The following is a 23,512-nucleotide window of genomic DNA, read 5'->3' as shown; positions in this document are numbered from 1 at the left end:
GGAAGCTCTTGCTTGCTGCCTTTGTCTCAGATCTGCTTATCCCCAGCGCAGGCTGCCCCTGTACCCCATGGGGGCAGACATGATCTGGTCCTGAGGGCAAGGGCCTGAAGACCTCACCCAGCTCTTGGCCAAGGCCTCTTGACTCAAGAAGCATGGTTGCAAATAGCTGCATCTGAGGAGATTGAGGCTGAGACTATCAGAACTGAGCAACCACCTTAGAAGTCACTCTTGCCATTCATTCATTCACTTCACTCAACATAATCCATTTATTGAGCACATGCTATATGCCAGACACTGTTGTAGGAAACTTTGGATATAGCTCCCAGTCTAAATAGAGGTATCATTCATCAAAAAAGCACCCAAATAAATATAATTTTGCAGCCTCAATCCTCTCGTTTTATAGTTAGGGGAAATGGGCCCAGAATGGTTCTGGAACTTTTCAAGGTTGTTGTTCTGTTCTGGTAGTCAGGGGCAAACTCAGACCAGAACCCAGGTTTCCTGACTACTATTCCAGTGCTCTTTCCACTGTGCTCTGGAAAGAATACGGCACAAGCATAAGAGCATAGTATTCATCCCTGTACATTCATACAGCCAGCCTTACCTAGAGTCACAGTCAATTGTGGCCAACTTGGCAAGATTTGAACATCACTGATAAGCAATCTTTCCCCCACTGTTGTATCTCTCCAGCTTGTTCTTTCCCCACCACCCGCCACGTATGACTAAAATTATAGCATTGACCGAAATCTTTGGATTAAAGCCCCTGTGATCTGACTGAGAAAAACCTGTTAAGCCATTACCTACAATTTACACAAACAAATTTCTTCGATTTGTCCTTTTAAATGGCCGAAGGCCATTTACGTTTGATTTTTGTGAAGGAGACTGGGAGTCTTTCTTAAAGAGGACATTGCTAAGGAAGGCAGGTCCCCTGCTGCACCCCTGAAACTATGGGACCCATCAAACTCCAGGCAGCAGGAGGGCACAGGTGGCGTAAAGGAACAGGCAGGAGGAAGGTACCCGAAAAGGAAGCAGGAAGGTTCTGAAGACAGACTCGTACTTCACAGTTTACCCTGGGGGCCAGCCCTGCACAGACCATGATTGGTGACATTTTGTTTCAAAATATGTGTTTACATTTGGTTTTTGCTTATACTGGATTATACTGGTCTTTTGTCCCCTCCCCAGCCTGGTGTCTGGTAGTTTGTACTTATTTGCAGTTACTGAGTGGCCTGCCCTGAGACTGGTCAAGCAGCTGCCCATAAACAATCTGCCAGTCCCTGAATTGAAATGGAGATGATCCATCCCATCCTGGCATTCCAGGGGGGCTTACTCTTCCAGGGAATTAATTGCCTTGGGAGTCCTTTAGTCAATTGAAAGAAACAGCCCCCACCCAAGGCCTTCCCCACCCTGACCCTGATAAGGACCCTTTTCAAATTCCTCTGCAGCTGTATGAAGGGAGTTCAGTGGGAAGGAACACTAGTGCAGGTTCCACTTACTGCCTGGAGTGCAGCTGGGCCTGGAACCCTCCTCAGAACAAAGCACAATTCCAGCTAGAGACAGCCCAGTGCTTTAAAATCACACACCAGGGAGTTTCATCTGATCTCTGCCATTTGCTTGCTGTGTAGCCCCAGGCAAGTTATTTAACCTCTCTGAGCCTCAGTTTCCTCATCCACAAAACAGGTCTAATGATAAGATAATACCCAACTCCTAACAGCGTTGACAAGATTCAAAAGGTTAATGTATCTAATGTCTTTAGCGCAGTGCTCACTAAGCAATCAGTACATGGGAGCTGCTGATATTATTTGGACCCGATGACGCTTTGAGATCTCCCAGAGGTAGGTCAAGTCCTAACAGCTATCCATCCTTGCCCTCTTGTTAAGTTAAAATTTTCATAATGTCAGGTTTGCTTAAAGCAAGGCCCACCTGCAGGGCATTCCCTGCACTGGTGATTCATGAGTGGGAGGCATTCCACCCATTTATTTTAAGCTGTTGTACATTTTCTTCCCCCTGACATGGATGTGTTTACACAGGGGAGGACGGTCCCAGTCAAAACAAGATGAAAATACACTGCTGGCTGGGAGCCCCAGGCTAACTGGTTTCAGGTCCTCTCCCAGCTGTCAACACCTCACAACAGGGCCCCGGGGGTGGAGGGGGTGTTGCCCAGCCCCACTCCCCTGCCTCCCTCTATCGGCCCAGCTCTACCTGGTGTCAGGCAATTGGCTATCACCTGGTCAAACTAGAGGGAGCACCAGGGCTGAGGTTTTTCTAGAGTTTTACAAGGGCAAGAAGGAGTGGTGATGAGGGGCAAGGGCTTCCCTCGCCAGCTCTAGTGTCAGTATTGTGTCTGCTGCCAGGGCTGACTGGTGCACAGGCTGAGAAGGCCACTGCCAGCAGAAAGTGGCAGAAAATGGTCAAAGAAAGCTCCTTCAGCGTCCTGCCCTTCTGCCTGGAATTTCTCCCACTAGACTCATTCCTTTGGGTTCGCAGCAGGCTCTTGGTAAAAAGAAATTACCCCAGGGATTAAGAATCTATCAACCCCCAGCAGCCACAGACTCTTCTGGGGGTTAATTTCTCAGCTATGCCACCATATAAATGAGGCAGTAGAGCTGGAGGAGGATGCGCCTGGGGAGGATGTTTTGATGAGCAAGCAAACGGGGTCTCCCAGGCAGGGAGCGCTGAAGATTAACATCCCCAATATGCTCAAAGCAGCCTTGCTGCTCCTCACGACATCTTCATAACAGCTTGCTTTCGTTTACCAAGAACAGAAGGAGAAAACAATCTCCTTTGCCCTAAACTCTACTACTCTTAAAGCTGCCCACTCAGAGGCAGTTTGGTTTCTTGCCAGTGAGTCTTCAATATTTGGCCACATTTACCTGTCCCCTGAAATCCCAAGGCCACCAGATAACCAGGACCCATTGTGATGCCCCACCCTAGGCAGCACCCCACCAGTCTATACTTAGCCAGCCTGGGTTACTTCTCCCAGAAGCCCCTCCCACTATTCTGATCAAGCTGAGGCAGGTCATCACATCCCTTCCCTGAGAAAAACTAAACAATTCCCCTTCTGAGAAAGACTTTCCATTTTAACAGGGCACCTCGACTTCAAACCCAAGGGTGACATTAATGGTGAGAATTTCCTTTATCTTAGTGAGTATCAGGGTATTTTTAGTCCAGATGGTTTTTGTCCTCCCCCCACTCCCGTCATTCCAGCTATATGGCTGCCACTCACTCAGAGCGTCAGGCCTGCTAGCCCTAAATCCCTCTTTGATACTGGTGCCAGCTGAGACTTGGCCACCCTGCTCCTGGGCTTTATCACCCTCTACTGCTCACTGTGGGTGACCTGTTCCCAACCGACCCAGCCCCTTTAGCTAAAGATGGAAACTGACCAAAGTCCTAGCATTAGTGGAGAACCAGGAGCACACACATGGGTGAATTATCCCTTTTACTTAAGTGGTTGAGCCGTGCTTCCAGGTCATTAGCGGCCACTTACTCAATTAAACTATGTTTGGGTTTCCCAAGTATGTTTGATTTTCACGGGTCTTTTGTGTTTGTAACTGCACAGTTTCTCTCAAACAATGATTGTCCCCAAATTAAAGTGTTAACAGAAGACTAATTCACGAATGTGCTTATAGTTCTCCACGAGGCCATTAGCAAAGTCCTAACACATAGACAATCTTTTTTTTTTATTTACTTACTAAGCATGTATTTATTGTATTTGTACTGTGTGCCAGGCACCGGTCCAAGCCTTGGGTGTACAGTAGTAAATAAGATAAGCCCCTGCCCTCACAAGGTTTATATTCTAGTCTAGAAAGCCAATCAGTGCTCACCTGAGACCTTGCATGACCCATTTTCAGTCGTGGTCCTGTCTGACTGTGCCTTCAGTACTGCTAGAAAGAATAGAGGTCTTACTGATTACTGATTGTTTGTACTATCAGAGTGGTTCTTGGGGTCAAAACGTTGTGCAAGTTAGAAGTTCTACATACAGGGAAACATTGCTAGAACCTTCAGGAGAATAATTTAAATATGGACTCCATTTTAACAACAACTTCTTGAACTACCCCCTCCCCATAGCAGTATATGTGAAACCATGAGAACAAACATTGAAACCAGACACAAGGTTAGAAAGATGAATTTGAAACAGTGTTAAAAGGACTGCTCACTTGAGGAGCCATTTTGCCAGCGGTGTTTGGAAACCAGAGTTTTTACTTATCATAGAGTTTATCACATTCTTGTAGCCCTTTTTTTCACTCTCCAAAGAGCTCAGTTATGCTTCCTACAGGGTGTCCATAAAGTCCATAGGTAAATATTTATAAAGTCATCAAAGACATCTTTGATCTGTAAAAAAGTAAAATAAAATTATATATTTGTGTTTCCAGACATTAGGGTATCCATAAAACACGCATACCTTGTGTGGCATTACTCCCATTTCAGGGATGCGGGTCTAGCAGCATAGAGAGTTTAGAGGTCTTCCATGAAGTCCACAGCTGGCTAGTGGCCAAGGTGGAAAAAAAACTCTGACCTTCTGACATGTTTTCTTCCCACTTGAACAAGTTCATTTAAAATCGGAGCTAAAGTGATGTTTCTTGGGGCATAACTCCCTTCACAAATGCATCAGGGGAGTCCCTCTCAATTTTTCATCTCATTACTGTCTGTCTGAGAGCTCAGTACCAGCTCTGTAGGCCAAACCCATCATTGCAGCAGCCTATTGTTGGAGAGAAATCACCCAGTGACCTGACAGATGCCTTCTGGGTCATCTCCCAATCATGCTCAGTGCCCGGTGCCCCAAGATGTCCAAGGAGTATCTGTGAAACTCTTGTCCTCTCAACTGCTGAGCTAGTAACTGTCTATACTTGGCTGTTCCTCGGTTTCCATATTTACTTTAGCTCTTCTGCAACTCTGTCAACAAACTCCATGGTATTATTAGTTTTAGCAAATAACAGGATGTCAGAACTGTTGACCAGGATTCGTTAGTTTGCTCTTAGACCTCTATCCCTAGGACATAGGGGCTAGTGTTCCCCTTATTTTTTAAGTTGTATGAGCTTTGGCAAGAAGTCTTCTTGGTCAGGCCTACCGTGCTCTGGTGTCTACAGGTCTTTAAGGTTGCTCGTGCCACAAAGGCCCCACCCACAGAGACCCGGGCACTTCTGTCTTTGCTTGGTGGTACAAAGACATCTGTAGAGTAGATTTATAAAAAGAAGAAGAAAGAAAGAAAGAAAAGAAATCAATGCTAATACTTTGAACTTTCCATTTTGTGCTTTATTTTACAATCTTGCTGTGGGCTTAAAAGCCGCCTGTCCTTGGTAAGGTGGCTTCAATGCTTAACATTCATACTGTCGGCAAGTGCCGGGGATGGTATTTTAGGCTGGCACTAAAATTTCCAGGTTTTGACCCTAAATATCTTTTCTTTCAACTCCACCCCCAACACTGAATGTCTTAAGGAGCAAGAGAAGAGGTTAAAAGGGTCACTCTGTTGCTGGCAGGCAACCAGGAAGTCTAGGCCTTGGGGAGAAGCATAGCTTTTGTTTATTTAAGCCCCAAACCTAGCAAACAATGTAAATTAAACATAAAAATAAAATAAAATAAAATAAGGCCAAAAAACAGGCCGGATGCATACCACAGAGAACAGTAAATTCCTCTCCTGCTCCCCCTTCGAGAGGGGAGTCAGTGAGCAGGGGAGATGGCCTTGTTGCCAGGGAGGGGCTCACAAGCAATGGGATTGGGTGAGGATGGTAGGCAGGGGTGAGTTCCAGGCTTGGATCGGGGTGGGGACGGGCATGTTTGCAGAGATCCTGGCAAGACTTTATAGTCAGCCCGAGCAGGTTCTTGAGGGGGGAATGAGTCACACCCCTTTCACCTGGGAATTGACCCAGGTTTGACCGGGCAGTGACAGCCACAGGGCTGGAGAAGAGCTGGTTCCTGTAGAAGGGAGGTTGGGCCAGTTCATTGACCAAACTATGCTGTTAGAGAAAAATCAGCCCCTTCCCCTTCTCTATGCTGGGTTCTCTCTTTCCCACAACGATGCCCACCCCTCCCCCGCCACATGTCCCTGACCTGCCAGGCTGAGAGTTTTCACTGACCACTGTGAAGTGTCTTAAAAGGCATCTGTTCCTCTTAACAGGCAGGCAAAAATTGCCAAGATTTGGATATAAATCAGAGCATGTTCAGGATCATCTCTCTGATAGTAGCTCTCACATTCTGGTCAAACTTTCAGGAGTGAGAGAAAGAAAGGGCAGAACAGACAGCAGGCCTAGAATATGCCAAGCCTCATCCGAATGTGTCACACGAAGTGGGTCTCAGTGCCCCTGGCACCATAGGGGCTCTTCAGATAGATCCTTTCTTGGCTGTTACCTTTAAGCCAGCAGTTCCTAAAAGCAGTTCCATGGACTAGTGTCAAAAGAGCTGCATCCAAAACACCTGAGACATACCCTTCTCCTGCCCCACACCTATTCCACTAGACATGCTAGGGCTGCAGCCCAGGATGCCTGCATTTTCCACAATCTCCCTTAGGCCCACTGCAGCCCATCATCAAGGTTTACCTGCTGCGTGTCCAATTGTCTGCTGACGCTGATTGGTCACTGACTACTCTGTTGAAAGTAATACTATAATTTAGTTCATACTCAAGTATTTGAACTGGTATAGTGGCTGAATGTGACACCTTCCCAGGGCTTTTTGCATTGGAAAAGAAGCTGTTCTCATTCCTCAAAGTATAAACGAAGAACTCCAGGAGAGATCATTGGAACCCAAAGGCATGATTCTCATGGTGGCATTTGTAAGGACCACAGTAGCAGTCTGGAAAACAGCTGACTGAGAGGGATATTTTTTTTTTCTCACCGCCCTTCAGATCAAACTTCTCAGGTCACAGAGGGCCTCTATGCCAGGACTGGCTCTAGTTAGAACTGTCCTCAAGAGGAGCCTGTGGGAATCATTTCTTAGGCGTTCATATGATTGATTGTGCACAAATGGTACTTGTTTTTATTTCTCCTTCATTTAAAAGAGCCCATTATAATGCATGATTGACGTCCTTGAAAACTGTGCTTCTGGCAGTGCCAGGACTTCCTGTTCGCAGTATGCAGTGTGAGGCTTCAAATTGGTTCCCCCTGTGTCCACCTGAATACCACCTCAAGCTTCCCCTAAGACCCTGTCACCTGTCACCCTTGCACAGCACACAGCTAGCTCTGGATGTCAGAGAGCGCAGAGGCCATGACTTTTGACATTCTGGCATGGTCTGGAGTGTCCTACCTTGCTATCTTGCTATGTCTTATGGCCTTACTACCCCTTTGGGGTCATGGGGAAGGTGAAAACATCGGGGAAGGGGGGCAGATGCCCCTCTCTGCCTGGCTGTCTGTGAATTATTAGACTGTGTGAAAGGCTGGAGAGGGTGTTTGCACAAATGCGTGTGCTTCTGTGCTACTCTTTCTTCCTGAGAAGTTGTGTGTATTCCTTGTCAGTAATTCTCAAACCAGGCCAGGAGACCTTCCTTAAGTCCTTCTAGCACTCCTTTGAGATTCCTGGTGCTGTTCCCATGGTTGGGGGGCCCTCCCCAGGGAGAAGCTGGCCCTGTTTCTCCTTTTCTTTCTGTTCTGGCAGTAGTGTGCCCCCTGCCTCCTGCCACTGCCCCCACCCCAGCTAGGCTGCCTTCTATCCATCCTGGAAGGTGGGAGGCAGTGGATGGTGATGGCTGGAGAGCCAGAGGCCCTTTGCAATCTGCAGAGCCCCTCTTCACATGTGATAGAGTCCCACAACTGAGAATCAAGGAGCTACCTCAAATGAGCTCATGGTGAATAGCTCTGCTGTGAGGTAAGCAAGGGCCCTAGGAGGCATCATAACTAAGGAACTAAAGAGCCCAGCATTATTAACCATCCTTTTGTCCCTAGAGAACCTGTGCCGCTTCAAAGGCCACCCATTCTATAGTGGGGCCCACAATGGAGGCAGGTGCTCCTGCCCTCTTCACAGGCCCCTTGTCTGCTGCACCCCCATCCCCAACAAGATCCTCCTGGTTGCTGTCTTCCAAGCATTGCCAATAGCCTCCAAGTCCTCCACATGCTACTCAAAGTAACCCTGGCAACTGCCAGAGAAAATGGCTTGGAATTTCGGCTCTTGGAACTGTTCCACAGAGCAGAGTGGATGGAGAGAGGCCTTGCCAGTGTCCCGCTGGCCTGGATAGACTGGTGGAGGGCTGGTGCAGACACATAAAAGTGGAGAGTGGCCATAGTCTTGCTGCTTTCTTTCCCAGCCCCTGGGAAGGCTGCAGGACACTGGGATTTCCAGAGGGTGGGCTGTGACGAGGGAGCCTGTTTGTCTACCTGAAGATGCTTGCTGGTCTGTAGGAGAGGGCAAGGAACCTTAGCACCTGCCTGTGAAAGAGGTGGGACAAGTGTAAGGCTGAGAGGAGCTGGTCAAAGGACAAAGATCAAGAAGTTGGCAGGGAGAGGTGAGCCCATGCTAAGCAAAGACCCCCGTCTTGGAAGAAAGGGACTGGCAACTCAGAAAGCAAATACTTGTGCCTTGTTCCCTTGCTTTACAAAGCCTTAGGGTTAAGGAAGGGAACAAGGGTGAGAGACCTTTCCTGGCACTGTCAGCCACAATGTTAAAGGAATGGTAGATCCCACAGAAACCCCAAGTTTCGTGCTGCTGCATTATCCTATCTAGGTGGGCAGGATAGTTGAGGGGCAGGGTGGGGAGAAGAAAAGCACGCCTCATTCTGCCCCATGAAATGATGCCCCAGATGGTAGTGGCATGGTCCTTCCCAACCCCAGGCCACCCCCCAACCTAAGCACCCCCAAGCCCGAGGCTTTTTCCTGAAGCAAACATTTCACTAAGGTCTAACCAGTAGGAGACTTCTGAATTGGCCACAGACCTAGAATATTCTGGAAGGAAGTACAATTTTGGACTTGTACTGCCAATTTACTGTTTTAAATTTCCTTGAAATGTGCCTTGCGCTTTGAATAAGCATTCAAAGCATTCAACTTTGAATTGAACTGATTTGAATTTAATTAAATGATAATGGCAACTAGTGTGGGCAGGGGAAAGGAGGACAGTGACTCCATTTACCAAAGTTAGTTTTACCAACCGCCTTTTTCAGGGATATCTATTTCCTACTTGTAGATGGACAATGGGGAGGGTGGAAAATAAGAGGAGGGCTTGGAAAAATTATGGAGGTAAATTTTCCCAGCTGCAAGGCATAAGGGGAAGGGAGACAGGCATAAATATTGACACAAGGTTCATGAAATTTAAGATCCACTGAGCTAAACTGCATTCCTGGATAAGTCGCCAATACTTCCAGTCCTGCTGACATGGCAGAACAAACCACCCCCCCACCATGGTGAGCCATCAAAGTTAGGGTGATGAAGGTGATTTGACAAAGAGCAGTTTTTTACTTCTCTGAGTGAGGGCAGGAGGGGTAAAATGCCTTGTTAAAACAAGTTTGGTTGCGCCTGTCGTCCCTAGTGTCACTCAGAGATTGTTTGTGACGCTCACATGGGACCTTGGACGAGAGGAAGCTGAAAGGCACAAGTCATTGCTCCTGCCATCATTCAGTGCCAGAGTTTGCCCCAAATCAATTGCTAGAACTGCTTTTCCAAGACAGTGTCCATATCTCTGCCAAGATTCTCCTTGGGCTCCCTCGCACTCATCATCGCCTTCTGCATCTGCATCTGCATCCTCCTCCCCATTTTCCTGCCCCCTGAAATTCGGAGCTCTGGGTCCTGGCCATGCAGGGCAGTTCACATGATCCACAGAGAACAAGGCACTTTCTCTTTCTCCGTCTTTCCTTCTTGCTTCCCTCCTTCTGGACTTTGGGGATTTTCCATGAAACCAAAGTAACTATGTAAGTGGCAGTGGCCTTCCTGTCTATAGTCTCCCACACTGGAGTGGAACCAGAAGGGAAGAGAGAAGATAAGTGAGAAGCAAGGACAAATTAAGCCATGGCATTTCAGCCTCCTTATTCCCCCAGCCTCTTCAGAAAAAGGGACAAGTAAGTAATTAGAACTAGACAGAGCTTCAGATGGAAGGGGCCGGCGGTGGAGGAGTAAGTGGGGAGGGATGTTTTTCAACCATCCCATTAACACTGTGTTAACGCTCTAGCGCTGAATATCCTTTTTGTATTTCCTTTTCCAGCTCCTAACCCGATGTTTGCTTTGTGGCTTCTCCCGCACCTCTCGCATCATGTCTTTTTCCGCTCCTCCTGACACAGGACCCTGTGTTTTGCTGGCAACGTTGCCGAATCTTTGGGTGGAACATTCCCTGTAGATAATAAGGAAGACTTGCCTATAAATAGTTTCCTTCTGGCTGTGTGGTACACAGTACTTCAAGTGTGACAAAAAGGGAAGTGAGATGTTCCCCCTCATCACCACCCCCAACCTACCGCACCCACCCTGAATCTGCTGTCCAACCGCCATCAGGGCTCTGAGATCCTGCCCAGGGTTATGCCACCCAGACTTTGCTCAGTCTCTGTTCTACTGTCCCATGGGAACCTGGCGTAGGAAGGGTTCTTGTCCTAGAGAGTCCAGTCTGGCTTTTGAAGGGGAACAGATGAGTAGGAAATGCTGAGGCACTTCTTTCAGCTCAAGGGGAATATGCTGGTTTCTAAGGCCTCCTGAAATGAAGGGAATTGGCACTGTCCTCGTTATGCCACCCTCCATCTAGAAGGTCACCCCTGAGAAAGGTAGGGTCAGCCATGTCTGTTTTGTTGCTATGTCCCATTAAGACTACAACTGAGAGCCAGCAAAGGGCCTGGCTCCTCAGTGAGGCACTGTTGCCGTATTGGCTCTGGGTTCAGCCTACATTGTGAGTTATGGGATGTCAGAAAGAGAATTTGACAACATTTGTGAATGTTGGGGTAGCTGGGCCATTGAATGCCTAGGCAACTGTTTCCTGTTTGGGGCCCACTTCCACGGGACACAAGGACCCTGAGAGTCTCAATATTGGATCAGATCATGGATAGGTACAGCACAAACTTCCACTCACTGCAAGGTGTGGAACAGCTATTCTGGATGGAGAAATTTTCTGGTGTACTGAGGGTTAAGCAGAAAACTCTTTGGGTTCCTCCTCCTTCCCCCACTCCCACCCTTCCTACCCACCCTTATCTCCCCTGCCCTTGTTGTTGGAAAATCTTTTTTTGTTTTTGTTTTGTTTTTGACAGAGTTTCACTCTTGTTGCCCAAGCTGGAGTGCAATGCCACGATCTTGGCTCACTGCAACCTCCGCCTCCCAGGTTCAAGTGATTCTTCTGCCTCAGCCTCACGAGTAGCTGGGATTACAGGCGTGCGCCACCATGCTCGGCTAATTTTTTGTATTTTAATAGAAAAGTGTTTCACCATGTTGGCCAGGCTGGTCTCGAATTCCTAACCTGAGGTGATCGACCCGCCTCGGCCTCCCAAAGAGCTGAGATTACAGGCGTGAGTCACTGTACCTGGCCAGAAAATCTTTCTACAGAGACATTTAAGTCCATATTCTTCCCTTAGGGAGCCAGTGGACCCTGGGATCCATTCATTCTTTCCTATTGAAGGATCATAAGGTCTCAGGGTGATCACATCTCACTCAACAGAACCAGAGATGTAGAGAGGATGAGAGCTTGTCTGAGTCTGGGATGAACCTGGGACCTCCTTTCCAAGTCTTTTTTTTTTTTTAAACTAAATCTTTGATATGAACTTGTTTTCTTATTGACCTCATTTTCCTAAAAGCTGAGCACAGCTGGAATAGGGGGAAAAAGGAGTTAATTAAGGGTGCCGGTGAGTGGGGCTCCAGGAACTCAAAGTTTGACTGGATTGTGATTGTGCTGCCAAGACTCCATACTTGATTTGGAATATTGTACACCCCAGGCCTACATGTTCCATTCTGGAAGCCATCCTGTTAGATTAATGTCTCCTATTTCCCAAACAGGTAGCTTTCTTTGAGGATTGCTTGGCTGCCTTTTGGAATGATGTGGGTGAGCATGGCCGTCTCATAAAACTCATTTGGACAGTTGGATATTGTTCCAGTCACCCATTGCAGCTCTCCTCTGCCTCACGTGTTAGAAAAGCCAAGGCTCGCAGAACTCAAAGGCAGTCTCTGGACCTCTCTAATAGTAGGGCTGCTGCTTCTCACCCTTTCTTCCTCCTTACCACTCTCTGGCACCTCCAAACCCCCTACCAACTTCCTCAACTCACTCATTCAAGCCTCTACCCATTCAACAAACCTATTCCCTGCCTCACTGATCAGTGGAGTAGGAACAAATTTGATCTCTGGGTCAGGAAGACCCTGGGCTGCAGTTTCAGCTCTGTAATTTATTACCTTTGCTGCCTTGGGCAAGGTAGCCTCTCAGACCGTTGATTTCTTCATCTGTAAAATGATAGTGACAGTGCCTATACCTTGGCGCTGGTGGTGCAGCCAGCACAGTGTCTGCCCATAGCTGATGCTATATTAATAGTAACTACAATTGTCAGTGAGTCTCAGACTCAGTTTGCTTTCATAATTGAAGTACAACTAATGAACAACTCAGATGAGATCAGGTGTGTTCAAGGAGGTATGGCCCTAGACAAATTAATGATCAATTCAAATGCAGCTTTGCTGGGAACCTTAACCCTTTTGCCTTCCCTTCCCATGCCCCCTGGATTTCTCTGCCTCTGTCTTCACATAAGTGAGTCCCTGTTGAAGGAGCTGTTTTACTTCTGTCCTGTGCCCTGTTTTCCTGGTGGTGTTTTTCCCCTGCTAGCCCAGCTTATTTCTCTGTCCCCTTTTCTTCTCATCATCTTCTTTGGAATCTTGAGGGGAGGGGAAAGCAATAGTTGAGGAAAAATTAACAAGCCAATGAAAGGTCAGCTCGGAGACTTTCTGGACCAAAAAAACTCTCTATGCAGTGCGGAGAGCAAATTAATACTAATATATCAGGGAATTCCGATACCAGTTAAACTCCTGATTTAAGAGGGTTTTTTTCAACAAATGTTCTTGATGATCCATAAGTATAGTCTGCACTTTGTTCTGTCTACTACACTTGTCTTAGTGCAAACGTCGTGTTCAGAGAGCTTGTGTCTTAAAGTTAACGGAATGTCCTGAGATCGGGATTGTCTCCTACCTAAAGTGAGATGAAGAAAAACACCATCCCGGGCTAATGCAGCAGATTTACTTAGTTTATTGGTCAGCACTTTGCAATATAATGGCTCTTGTACACATATTATCACCACTGGAATCCACCAATAGAGCACCACACCATAGCCAAAAATGTTGGCTGTTCAGTGGCATAACTGCCCTGGAAGCCGGGGGGAAATCAAGGTCTTCAGACTGGGCTTGGCTGGGGCCTTGGCCAGGGTGTTGGTGCCAGGCACCTGGTTAAGATAAATGTCCTGAAGCAAATAATAATTACCTTCTTTGCTGATAAGAGGCCCCAGTACTTTTCCAATAGCATGATTGCATTAGGATCTTTCTTTGGACCACAGCCTGTGGAGCACTGATTCATGGGTACTGGCCGTAACTTCATCCAAACTATTGTATATGTGGTGGAACCCAGTGTTCTCCTTTGGTCCTGAGTTTGTGTAAATAATATTCCCGGTTGCATCACCTGTCCCTGCCCCTCTTGCTCCTTCTGGTGGCAATCCTGCTTCTGTCCACCAGGTGGCCTCACTCAGGAAGGAGCGGAAGAAAAGGACCTCAAGTCTCTGGTGCTTTTGTTTTTTTTTTTCCCCCTCAGCTTTAGGCTGAATATAAAGAAAATACGTTTTAATGGAAACGTGTAACTTTTATTATGGAACAATCACCTCATCTAGTTTATGGTTTGGAGTCTGTTTTTCCTGAAGTACCCTCTAATGCTGTGCATGGCTGGGCCCATCACAGGGCAGGTGTTTTCCTGGGATTGTTTATATATATTTATACCTTTGGTTTAGAGTGTTGTCATTCACTTTTTAAAAGAAAAGTAACAAAGTTTTGTTTTTAAAAAATAGAGACACGGGATCCTGGATAATGTTTAATGTATTTTCTTTGAAGAGTAGAATGTGGTATACCAAAGAGAAAAGGGCTAGCGTCTTGTGGTCACTCCAGTGCTCACTCCTATACCCTGTCTCCTCCTCACCTCCTCTGTTACCCACCTAGCTGCTCTCCCATACATGTTCACCCACTCACCTCAGCTCTCGCACACCATACATATGCATCTGTAGATTAGAGTGGACCTGTGCATGCATTACATGCATGTCACAGACCTGTACATGTGCCAGTCCACAGACAATTACTCCCACACCTGAACATTCGGAGGAAGGGGCAAGTGGATGAGTGCTGGGGTTTAGGGCAGGTCAGCATGCCAGCTGGCTGGTGAGGGGAAAGCTGGGTTGATTAGAAAGTGAATGTGCAGGTGACAAAGTATGTGTGCAGGGGAGAGACTGAGAGGGCAGTGACTGGGAAGAAGGTGAGGCCGTGATGGTGAGGGCGGGTGTCAGGGAGTATGACATAGGAGAGCATGTAAAGCCATGGGGGCATGCTGGATGCCACCTGAAGAAGAGCTTTTCAAACTAGCGCTGTTCTCTACTGAATGCCCTCTGCCTCTTGTTAGGGCATTTGTATTTATTATTTCTCTAGAAATCAGCTCCAGTTTGGTTTTTATCAGTCTCCAGAGCCCTCTTTGGAGATGCCAGTTGGTACAAGAAAGCGCTGAACTGTTTACAGTCTCAGCCTAAGGTTCAGGGAGGGGATGTGGTTTAACTGGGCCACAAAGCCCGGTACAGGACTCATTTGCATGGCCCCTGACGCCATGTGACGCAGCCGGCTCCTCCTATATAAAGAAGCAGGAGCCAAAATATCTCCGAGTCTGGGTTGGACTGGCGGCCGTGGAGTTTGTGACACACGAGGTGACACCCCTCGAGTCACTTCCCTTCCACTCCAGCTGGAGCGCCTGCCTGGCTTTGGGTTCCTTCTGCAGCCTTCGTTCCGCTCCTAGCCTCAGGGCTGGACACTAGCGCAGAGCCCAGCCCAGCGCAGCCTGCCAGCAGCCGCCCAGCAGCCCAGCACGGCAGGAAACCCGGCCAGAGCTCCCCAGCAGCCCGAGTCATGAACACCGAAATGTATCAGACCCCCATGGAGGTGGCGGTCTATCAGCTGCACAATTTCTCCATCTCCTTCTTCTCTTCCCTGCTTGGAGGGGATGTGGTTTCCGTTAAGCTGGACAACAGGTAACCGCTGACTCTGGAGCCTACCGAGCCGGGGCGCCGGCCAGAGCTGGGCCACCAGCCCGATCTCTGAGCGAGCTGTGCGCCGCTGGTCTCCGTTCCCCGCGGTGCAGCATCCTGGGAAGGGGCGGGGGTAGGGGACGCAGGAAGGGGGGGTCACCGCCGCTCTGGGATCCGTCGTCGAAGCGTCCCTGCGCCGTTAAACGAGCTGCTGCAGCCGCAAAGGCAGCCAGAGGCAGAGGGGCGGCGGGCAGGGCCAGGCAGGGCTGGGCAGGGGGCTGGCCGAGTGCCGTGCGCCGCTTGGGAGAAGGCCGGAAGCTTACCAGCCGAGAAGGAATTCCTAGCTAGCTTTAGAGCCGGGTAGGTTTGCCCGGGACCTTGTAGGCCGACGGTGGGGGACTCCCCGGGTCGCACCCCCCATTGTTTGCATATCGTCCGAGCAGGCCACGGTGGCCTGTGCGCCCCAGGACTGGCACGCAGCTCCGATCGGTTGGAACTCGGGGCGGAACTCGGGGCGGCGGCAGCAGCGCTGAGCCGGCCTCGATGAGGAGATGCAGCTTCCTGCAGGGGCTAAGGAAGGATCTGGGGACAAACTGTCCGGAACTCTGGGCCAGGGAGGAGAGAGAGAGAGGAGAGAGAGAGACCAGGGAAAGGCAGAGGTTGCAGTGAGGAGACCGACCGAGAGAGATGAGAGACGAGAGTTGAGATCGAGAGAGCGGAGAGAGAGAGAGAGAGAGAGATTGAGGAAGAGCCAAGGCAGGTGGAGGACTTTGGCCACAACTGCCATGTACTCAGAGTAGAACCGAGTGGGTAATGGGTCGCTTTGCTTTTTGTCTTGGCAGTGCCTCCGGAGCCAGCGTGGTGGCCATAGACAACAAGATCGAACAGGCCATGGTGAGTGGCAACACTGCGTCATTCTCATCCCCTGACTTAGCTGCTGCTTATGTAACTCTGGGCAGGATTCAGGGAATGGGTGAAAAAGCCGTTAGCCAAAACCCTGAGGAAGCTGACAGCCTGCCTCCTATCCCCACTGGAGGTGGAGTCTGATTACAGTGACACCTTTTAGGGCATTTCCAGCCTTCCCTTCCCGGGCTCCCTCCTTTCTTCCTCTCTCCTCCATCTCAGGTCTTTGCAGCAGGCTGACTCTCTTCTGGGCCTGTTGCTGGGCAGGGAGCTCAGATTCTTGCATTTGTGTGCATCGTGCAACTGGCAAGGGGCAGAGCTCATTGGATGCAACAGCACTGCAGTGCCTCTGCAGAGCCTGGACTGGGGTCAGGAGTTGGGTGGAAACAGGAAGCGAAGCACCCCACCCCTGTCCCTCTCCTTACCAGGTAGAGGTCATACTCCAAGGAGCAGCCACAATGGCTGCAGAGGGTTAGGACTTCAGCGGTTGGGAGCCACTTAATTGTGCTCTGGATCTTAAGGACACCTTCCCTGCCCTCATTGCAGTCATCAAATTCAGAGAGGATGCGGCAGTTCTGTACCTTTCCCCAAGGCCAGTGTCCTGCATGCTAACTGGCCGGCTGCAGGACAGCTGCAATTCAATGTGCTGGGTCATATGGAGGGGTGGAGACTCCAAAATAGCCAATTTTATTTTCTTGGTTAAGATTTGCACAGCAGACAAACAGTATGGGATGCATTGCAGGTCTCCCCTTCCCCCAGATCTGGATCAGCAGCAGCAGGGGCTTATGTAAAATGGGGGACATAGCAAACCGCCGGCAACCAGCAGAAGTGTCATCCCAAAGGCCCCTCAGCAGCCAGCTTTGAAAGTCATTGGAAACTTGGAGGGGAAAACCTATCTAGTTCAAAGCTGGACTCTCAACTCCAGCATGAGTCAAATCATGTAGCTCTCCTGAATGAGGGTTTAAGTGCTTTAGAGAAAGGTGAACAAGGAATTGGACTTGCCAGACCAGTTCACTGAGGGAAGGCTGGAGGGCTCTGGCATTAAGGACAGCACAGGCACACCAATGGCAGAGCAAAGGTGCTGCAGAGGGGCCATGATGGCTAAGGAATGGCTTTGTTATGATTCCCTCATTGGCAGGATCTGGTGAAGAATCATCTGATGTATGCTGTGAGAGAGGAGGTGGAGATCCTGAAGGAGCAGATCCGAGAGCTGGTGGAGAAGAACTCCCAGCTAGAGCGTGAGAACACCCTGTTGAAGACCCTGGCAAGCCCAGAGCAGCTGGAGAAGTTCCAGTCCTGTCTGAGCCCTGAAGAGCCAGCTCCCGAATCCTCACAAGTGCCCGAGGCTCCTGGTGGTTCTGCGGTGTAAGTGGCTCTGTCCTCAGGGTGGGCAGAGCCACTAAACTTGTTTTACCTAGTTCTTTCCAGTTTGTTTTTGGCTCCCCAAGCGTCATCTCACGAGGAGAACTTTACACCTAGCATAGCTGGTGCCAAGAGATGTCCTAAGGACATGGCCACCTGGGTCCACTCCAGTGACAGACCCCTCTGACAAAAGCAGGTCTCTGGAGGCTGAGTTGCATGGGGCCTAGTAACACCAAGCCAATGAGCCTCTAATGCTACTGCGCCCTGGGGGCTCCCAGGGCCTGGGCAACTTAGCTGCAACTGGCAAAGGAGAAGGGTAGTTTGAGGTGTGACACCAGTTTGCTCCAGAAAGTTTAAGGGGTCTGTTTCTCATTTCCATGGACATCTTCAACAGCTTCACCTGACAATGACTGTTCCTATGAAGAAGCCACTTGTTTTAAGCAGAGACAACCTCTCTCTTCTCCCCTGCTTCATGAAGGCAGGGGACACAGATGGGAGAGATTGAGCCAAGTCAGCCTTCTGTTGGTTAATATGGTATAATGCATGGCTTTGTGCACAGCCCAGTGTGGGATTACAGCTTTGGGATGACCGCTTACAAAGTTCTGTTTGGTTAGTATTGGCATAGTTTTTCTATATAGCCATAAATGCATATATATACCCATAGGGCTAGATCTGTATCTTAGTGTAGCGATGTATACATATACACATCCACCTACATGTTGAAGGGCCTAACCAGCCTTGGGAATATTGACTGGTCCCTTACCTCTTATGGCTAAGTCTTTGACTGTGTTCATTTACCAATTTGACCCAGTTTGTCCTTTAGGTTAAGTAAGACTCGAGAGTAAAGGCAAGAAGAGGGGCCAGGCTCTGAATGCGGCCACGGATGCCTTGCTGCTGCAACCCTTTCCCCAGCTGTCCACTGAAACGTGAAGTCCTCTTTTGAATGCCAAACCCACCATTCACTGGTGCTGACTACATAGAATGGGGTTGAGAGAAGATCAGTTTGGGCTTCACAGTGTCATTTGAAAACGTTTTTTGTTTTGTTTTGTTTTGTTTTGTAATTATTGTGGAAAACTTTCAAGTGAACAGAAGGATGGTGTCCTACTGTGGATGAGGGATGAACAAGGGAATGGCTTTGATCCAATGGAGCCTGGGAGGTGTGCCCAGAAAGCTTGTCTGTAGCGGGTTTTGTGAGAGTGAACACTTTCCACTTTTTGACACCTTATCCTGATGTATGGTTCCAGGATTTGGATTTTGATGTTTCAAATGTAGCTTGAAATTTCAATAAACTTTGCTCTGTTTTTCTAAAAATAAACTTGGTGTCTGACTGAGTATAAACGGACTGGGTGGGAGAGGCCCCTCACCCAGTAGGGGCTGTTTTGCTGACCCCCTGAATATCCCTTGAGCACCCTGTCATTGCCAGGCCTATGCTGCAGCCATGATCTCGTGTCATCTGCACAATACCCATATGAAGGACATGCTCTTTGCCCTCACTGTCTAGATAAAGAAACTGAGACTCAGTGAGTTTAAGTGACTTGCCCAAAGTCACATGACTGTTATGGGAATTAGGACTCAAGCTCAGATCCTTCCTCTCTCTCCTGCTCTGCTTTCATATGAGAGCTTCAGAGTGAGTGGCAAGGTGACTCGTAACACACAACCGTAGCTTGAGGGGATGATTTTGGAGAAAAGATACCCCCAGGAAGGCCCAAAAGAAACAGGCAGGGTATACATAGGAGGGAGCGAGAAGAGAGGAACCAAATCAACAGGAGTGGGCCTCCTCTCTTCTGAAAACATCACCGGGGTCACTTAATGCATTCTCCTTAATACCAATCCACATGTGACACTTGGCTTGGCAAAGGAGCTAAGAAGGCCCTAGTAAGAGAAGGAGGGAGAATATATGAGGAAGCAAAACCACTCCCCTTTCCTTTGCTCTTCCCCTTACTTCCAGCCAAGGAAAGATGTCCTCAGTCCCTGCTCAAAGTTCTCAGGGACACTGCTGAAAGTTCTCTCACCAAACGCACCAACCACTTGGGCAGGGCCAAGTCTAAGGCTCCGGCCTCCAGATTCCTTCCTCCACCTCTCTTTGGGGTTCATTATCACCCATCACCCTTTCCCAGCTCCAAGTCCCCAGCATCCAGAGTCCTAGCATTTCTCTGATTGGTTGTTGATGAGTGCTTAGTGTCTCCTCTACCACGCCCTAACCTGAACTTCCTCTGGACCCTGAGCTGTGTTCTAAGCCCACTATGTTCCCAAGGGAAACTATCACCTCTCTTTAAGTGACTCCATTCCATCTCAGCTTCTGGTAGCATATATACCTGTCCTTTTCCCACTTGAAACTGTGGAAACAGAACTCCTTGATTTTCCTGAGCCACAAACCTCAAGATGACCAAGATGTCTTGCCCTCTGCCCCTTACATCAACCACTGCCTAAATGTAATCAAAATGACCTGCTTCTTCCTCTGTAAAGGTCATACACGTTGACATTTTGTTTTTGTTTTTGTTTTTTCATTTTTTGTTTTTTATTGAGACAGGGTCTCACTCTTGTTGCCCAGGCTGGAGTGCAGTGGGGCCATCACAGCTCACTGCAGCCTCAACTCCCTGGGCTCAGATGATCCTCACCTCAGCCTCCTGAGTAGCTGGGGCTGCAGGTGTGCACCACCACTCCTGAATTTTTTTTTTTTTTTTCATTTTTAGTAGAGATGGAGGTTTCGCCATGTTGCCCAGGCTGGTCTTGAGCTCCTGGACTCAAGGAACCTGCCTGCCTCGGCCCTCCAGAGTGCAGGGATTATAGGCATGAGCCACTGCACCCAGCTGACATGTTCTTTTCTGATCACCAAAACCCTTCAGAACATTGCAAACTCCTCCTTGCTGGCCTCTCAAATCCCAGTTTCCCCACCTGCTCCCAACCTTGATATTCATAATGCCAGGTTCATTGTCTATACCTGCCAACTGGTTCATGGCATGCAGATTGTATAGCTGCTGGTACAGATACAAACTTCGAACGAGTACATTCAAAGCCCCCTGGCAGCCATTCCTCACCCTGACAAGTTCTCCCAATCCCCACTTACTCCCAAATCCCTCCCCCTTTCAAAACTAGCTTAGAGACTTTGTGGCTATTTGGTTAATCTTCTGTAGACTACCCACGCCAGACTTCCAGCTGAACAAGAAAAAGCAGATGAAAAAAGGAAACCTAGAAAATAGCCCAGCAACGCCCCAACCTCTCTGGTCATCAAGCCTTTCTCTATAAGAAAGGGGAAAAAACTGGCCCCACAGTCATGTAGTGGTAAAGAGAGAACAACTTTGTTTCCTAGGCAACGCTGACTAAACAGAGACAAACACTGCAACTTCTGAGGCCACAGCAGTTACTAGGCTAGATAAGAGGAAGTTTGTAGATGTTTCTTAGTCACATACAGGAGCAGCTCTCTGTTGTTGTTTCTCCACAGAAAAGCAACTAAGGGTGGAAAAAGGCAAAAGAACACGTTGCTCCTGGCAAGGCTTCCATGGGTTTTAGGCTTCTGGGCTCAGCTGGTCCAGCTGGACCCAGAACGAGGAAAATAATAATGAGGCTTGAAGCAGTACGCATCCCCTGCCTGCATTTGCCACCTCTGCATGTGCCCTCCCATCTATTCTCTCATCTCATCCTCATGGAGGCTTCCCAGCATAGCAGCAAGGATCACAAGATCACTGCTCCCTGGCCCCACTCCTGAGGACAGAACACTTTGTTTCCTGCCCTTGGAAAAACAGGCAGTTATGATTTACCTCCATTTGACAGACGAGAAAACTGAGAGCCAGAGAACTTAGTGCTACTCCCATGGCTCCCACATGTCCCATGTGGCAGTGGTTCCCAACCTTAGTGACAATAAGGGCCCTTTTTTCATGTCGAAAATACTCCCAAACCTCCCCCAACTCTATAGTACTTGAACTTCTGGTATTCATTGAGAGAGAGAAAGAGAGACTCGGGTGGGCTGGGGGGAACACATAATTACAAACACTGACTGTGAATTCAGTGGGCCTTAAAGGAATTAATTATATTCACTACAAAATCAAGGACATGGATTTGAAAGCTAAAACAACAATGCATATATTAATTAGCTAAATTGAGCCATTCCACAATGCGTATATATTTCAAAACATCACAAATGCATATACTTTTAGTTGTATCTGTCAATTTAAAGAAAAAATAGACTAGAACAGAAATGTGGGTGATGGGTTATTTCCAGACAAGGACTGCTTGAGACACAAGCAGTGAGAAGCTTTCAAGCTGGGGATGGCCACAGGGGAGGGTGTTCTAGGAGGGCTCAGACAAGAAAGCTAGGGGCAGGGCCTCCGGGACCTGGAGTATCAGCAGAAGGACTCCAGAAAGACCATAGGAAACAAGGTGCATGATCCACTGTCCCTTCAGGTATTGTGAAGTTGGCTGGGTGCAGTGGCTCACGCCTGCAATCCCAGCACTTTGGGAGGCCAAGGCGGGTAGATCACCTGAGGCCAGGAGTTTGAGACAAGCCTGGCCAACATGGTGAAACCCTGTCTCTACTAAAAATACAAAATTAGCTAAGCATGGTGGCGCATGCCTGTAATCCCAGCTACTCGGGAGGCTGAGGCAGAAGAATTGCTTGAACCCGGAGGCGGACGTTGCAGTGAGTCAAGATCATGCCATTGCACTCCAACCTGGGCAACAAGAGTGAAACTCCATCTCAAAAAAAAAAAAAAAAAAAAGGTATTGCGAAGTTGCCCTCACAACGTCAATCCTATTTATTCTGGAAAATCTTGCTTTCAACTCTCAGCTCCTCTCCTCCTACTTGGTTAGAAATTAATGGACATAATTACAGCTTTGTAGACAGCTCAGTTCCTCAGGTTATCTCATGTACAGGAGCTTGTTGAAACCCAAACACTTAATACTTAACTGCCTCCACAAGATCAGGCAAGGTTTAACAGAGAACTCCATCGGTTAGCTATTCCAAGCAGACATGGTTTCCAGAGAGGAGCTGGCTGGAAGAGGAGGTGATCATACTAATTACTAATAGTAGCTAACACTTACATGGCACTTAAAAGACTTTTTACATCTGTTGACTCTTAATCCTGTCCACAGACATATGAGGTACGCCCTATTGAGATCAGCATTCTACACATGAGAACATGAAAACACTATGGCACAGAGAGGTTCAGCAACTTGCCCAAAGTCATACAGCTGGTGAATGGCAAAGCCCACAATGGAGGAAGGCAAGATTAATGCATTGAGAAGCAGGATAGAGAATCTGAACAGTTTTCATAATTCCTCCAATGTAATCAGAAGTGTTCCAGGGCTCATTGTGGGAAGGGTGAGGTAGAAGAAAGACCACCCCACATTAGCAGAGGGACTAACATAAGGAAAATAAATGACTAATGAGCACGGGAGGGGTGGCAGTGAACAGAGAAGAAGGTAAGCGGGAGGGTGGGAGGCTCACTTGGCTGGCTTCCAGCCAAGTGACTTTAGATAGAATCTAAGAGGTCTCAGGGAGCCATGGTAGGCTTCCAAGCAGAGAAGTGATGTGATGCAAAAGATATTTGTAGAAGATGGGTCCTGGCAGCTGGAGAGGCTAGAATAGGGAAAGGCTAGTGACGGGCCAGCTGTTGCTGTAATCCAGGTGTGAGGTGATGAGGGCCAGCCGGGGCAAGAATAGGGGTAGTAGAAGGAAGAGGAAGGGACAAAACCAAAAGACACTGAGAGGCACTATTTCTCCAAGTACAGTCTGCAGTCCACTCACATCAGGTTTGTTGGGAAGTTTAAAATGTAGATTCCATGCCCACCCCTACACCAAAGAGGTGGGTAGGACTGGGGAATTGATAACTTTAACAAGTCCCTAGTGGTTCTGGAGTATGGAAAAGTTTGAGGAATCTCCACTAGGTGAAAAATCAGAATAACCTGGTAGCAAAGTAAGCTGGGGAGAAGAGAGCAAGGTAGCCACAAGTCAAGGATGACATGAGTTTTGGGTTTGGGTTTTTTTTTTTTTTAAATTGTGGTGAAATAGACATAACATAGAATTTACCATTTTCACCCGTTTCAAATGTACAGTCCAATGCCATTAATTATGGTCACATTGTTGTGTAACCATCACCACCATCCTTCTCTTTTTTTTTTTTTTTTTTTTTT

At 48.2% G+C, this 23,512-nt stretch overlaps 1 protein-coding gene across 9 annotated transcripts in view; it reads left to right on the top strand.

Moving 5' to 3' along the window:
• The window catches only part of TSC22D3 (TSC22 domain family member 3), a 67,121-nt gene extending 48,423 nt beyond the window's left edge, over positions 1 to 18,698 (top strand). For 7 of the 9 annotated variants that reach the window (XM_017859357.1, XM_017859356.1, XM_017859352.1 and 4 more), the window contains 2 exons: positions 15,961 to 16,012; positions 17,160 to 18,698. In XM_017859357.1, coding sequence (XP_017714846.1) covers positions 15,961 to 16,012; positions 17,160 to 17,390 — 283 coding nt within the window. In that variant the 3' untranslated portion in view covers positions 17,391 to 18,698. Of the gene's footprint in view, positions 1 to 14,688; positions 15,122 to 15,263; positions 15,479 to 15,960; positions 16,013 to 17,159 lie in introns of those variants that run through there. The other 2 variants (XM_017859359.1, XM_017859360.1) reach the window with 2 other exon arrangements.
• The last annotated feature ends 4,814 nt before the right edge of the window (positions 18,699 to 23,512 follow it).

The sequence above is a fragment of the Rhinopithecus bieti genome, unplaced genomic scaffold (assembly GCF_001698545.2).
Source record: "Rhinopithecus bieti isolate Rb0 unplaced genomic scaffold, ASM169854v2 scaffold_50805, whole genome shotgun sequence".
In the NCBI taxonomy this organism is placed as follows: Eukaryota; Metazoa; Chordata; class Mammalia; order Primates; family Cercopithecidae; genus Rhinopithecus; species Rhinopithecus bieti.
The sequence above is the reverse complement of the archived record's forward strand: the minus strand, read 5'-3'. Positions and strand labels throughout refer to the sequence as shown.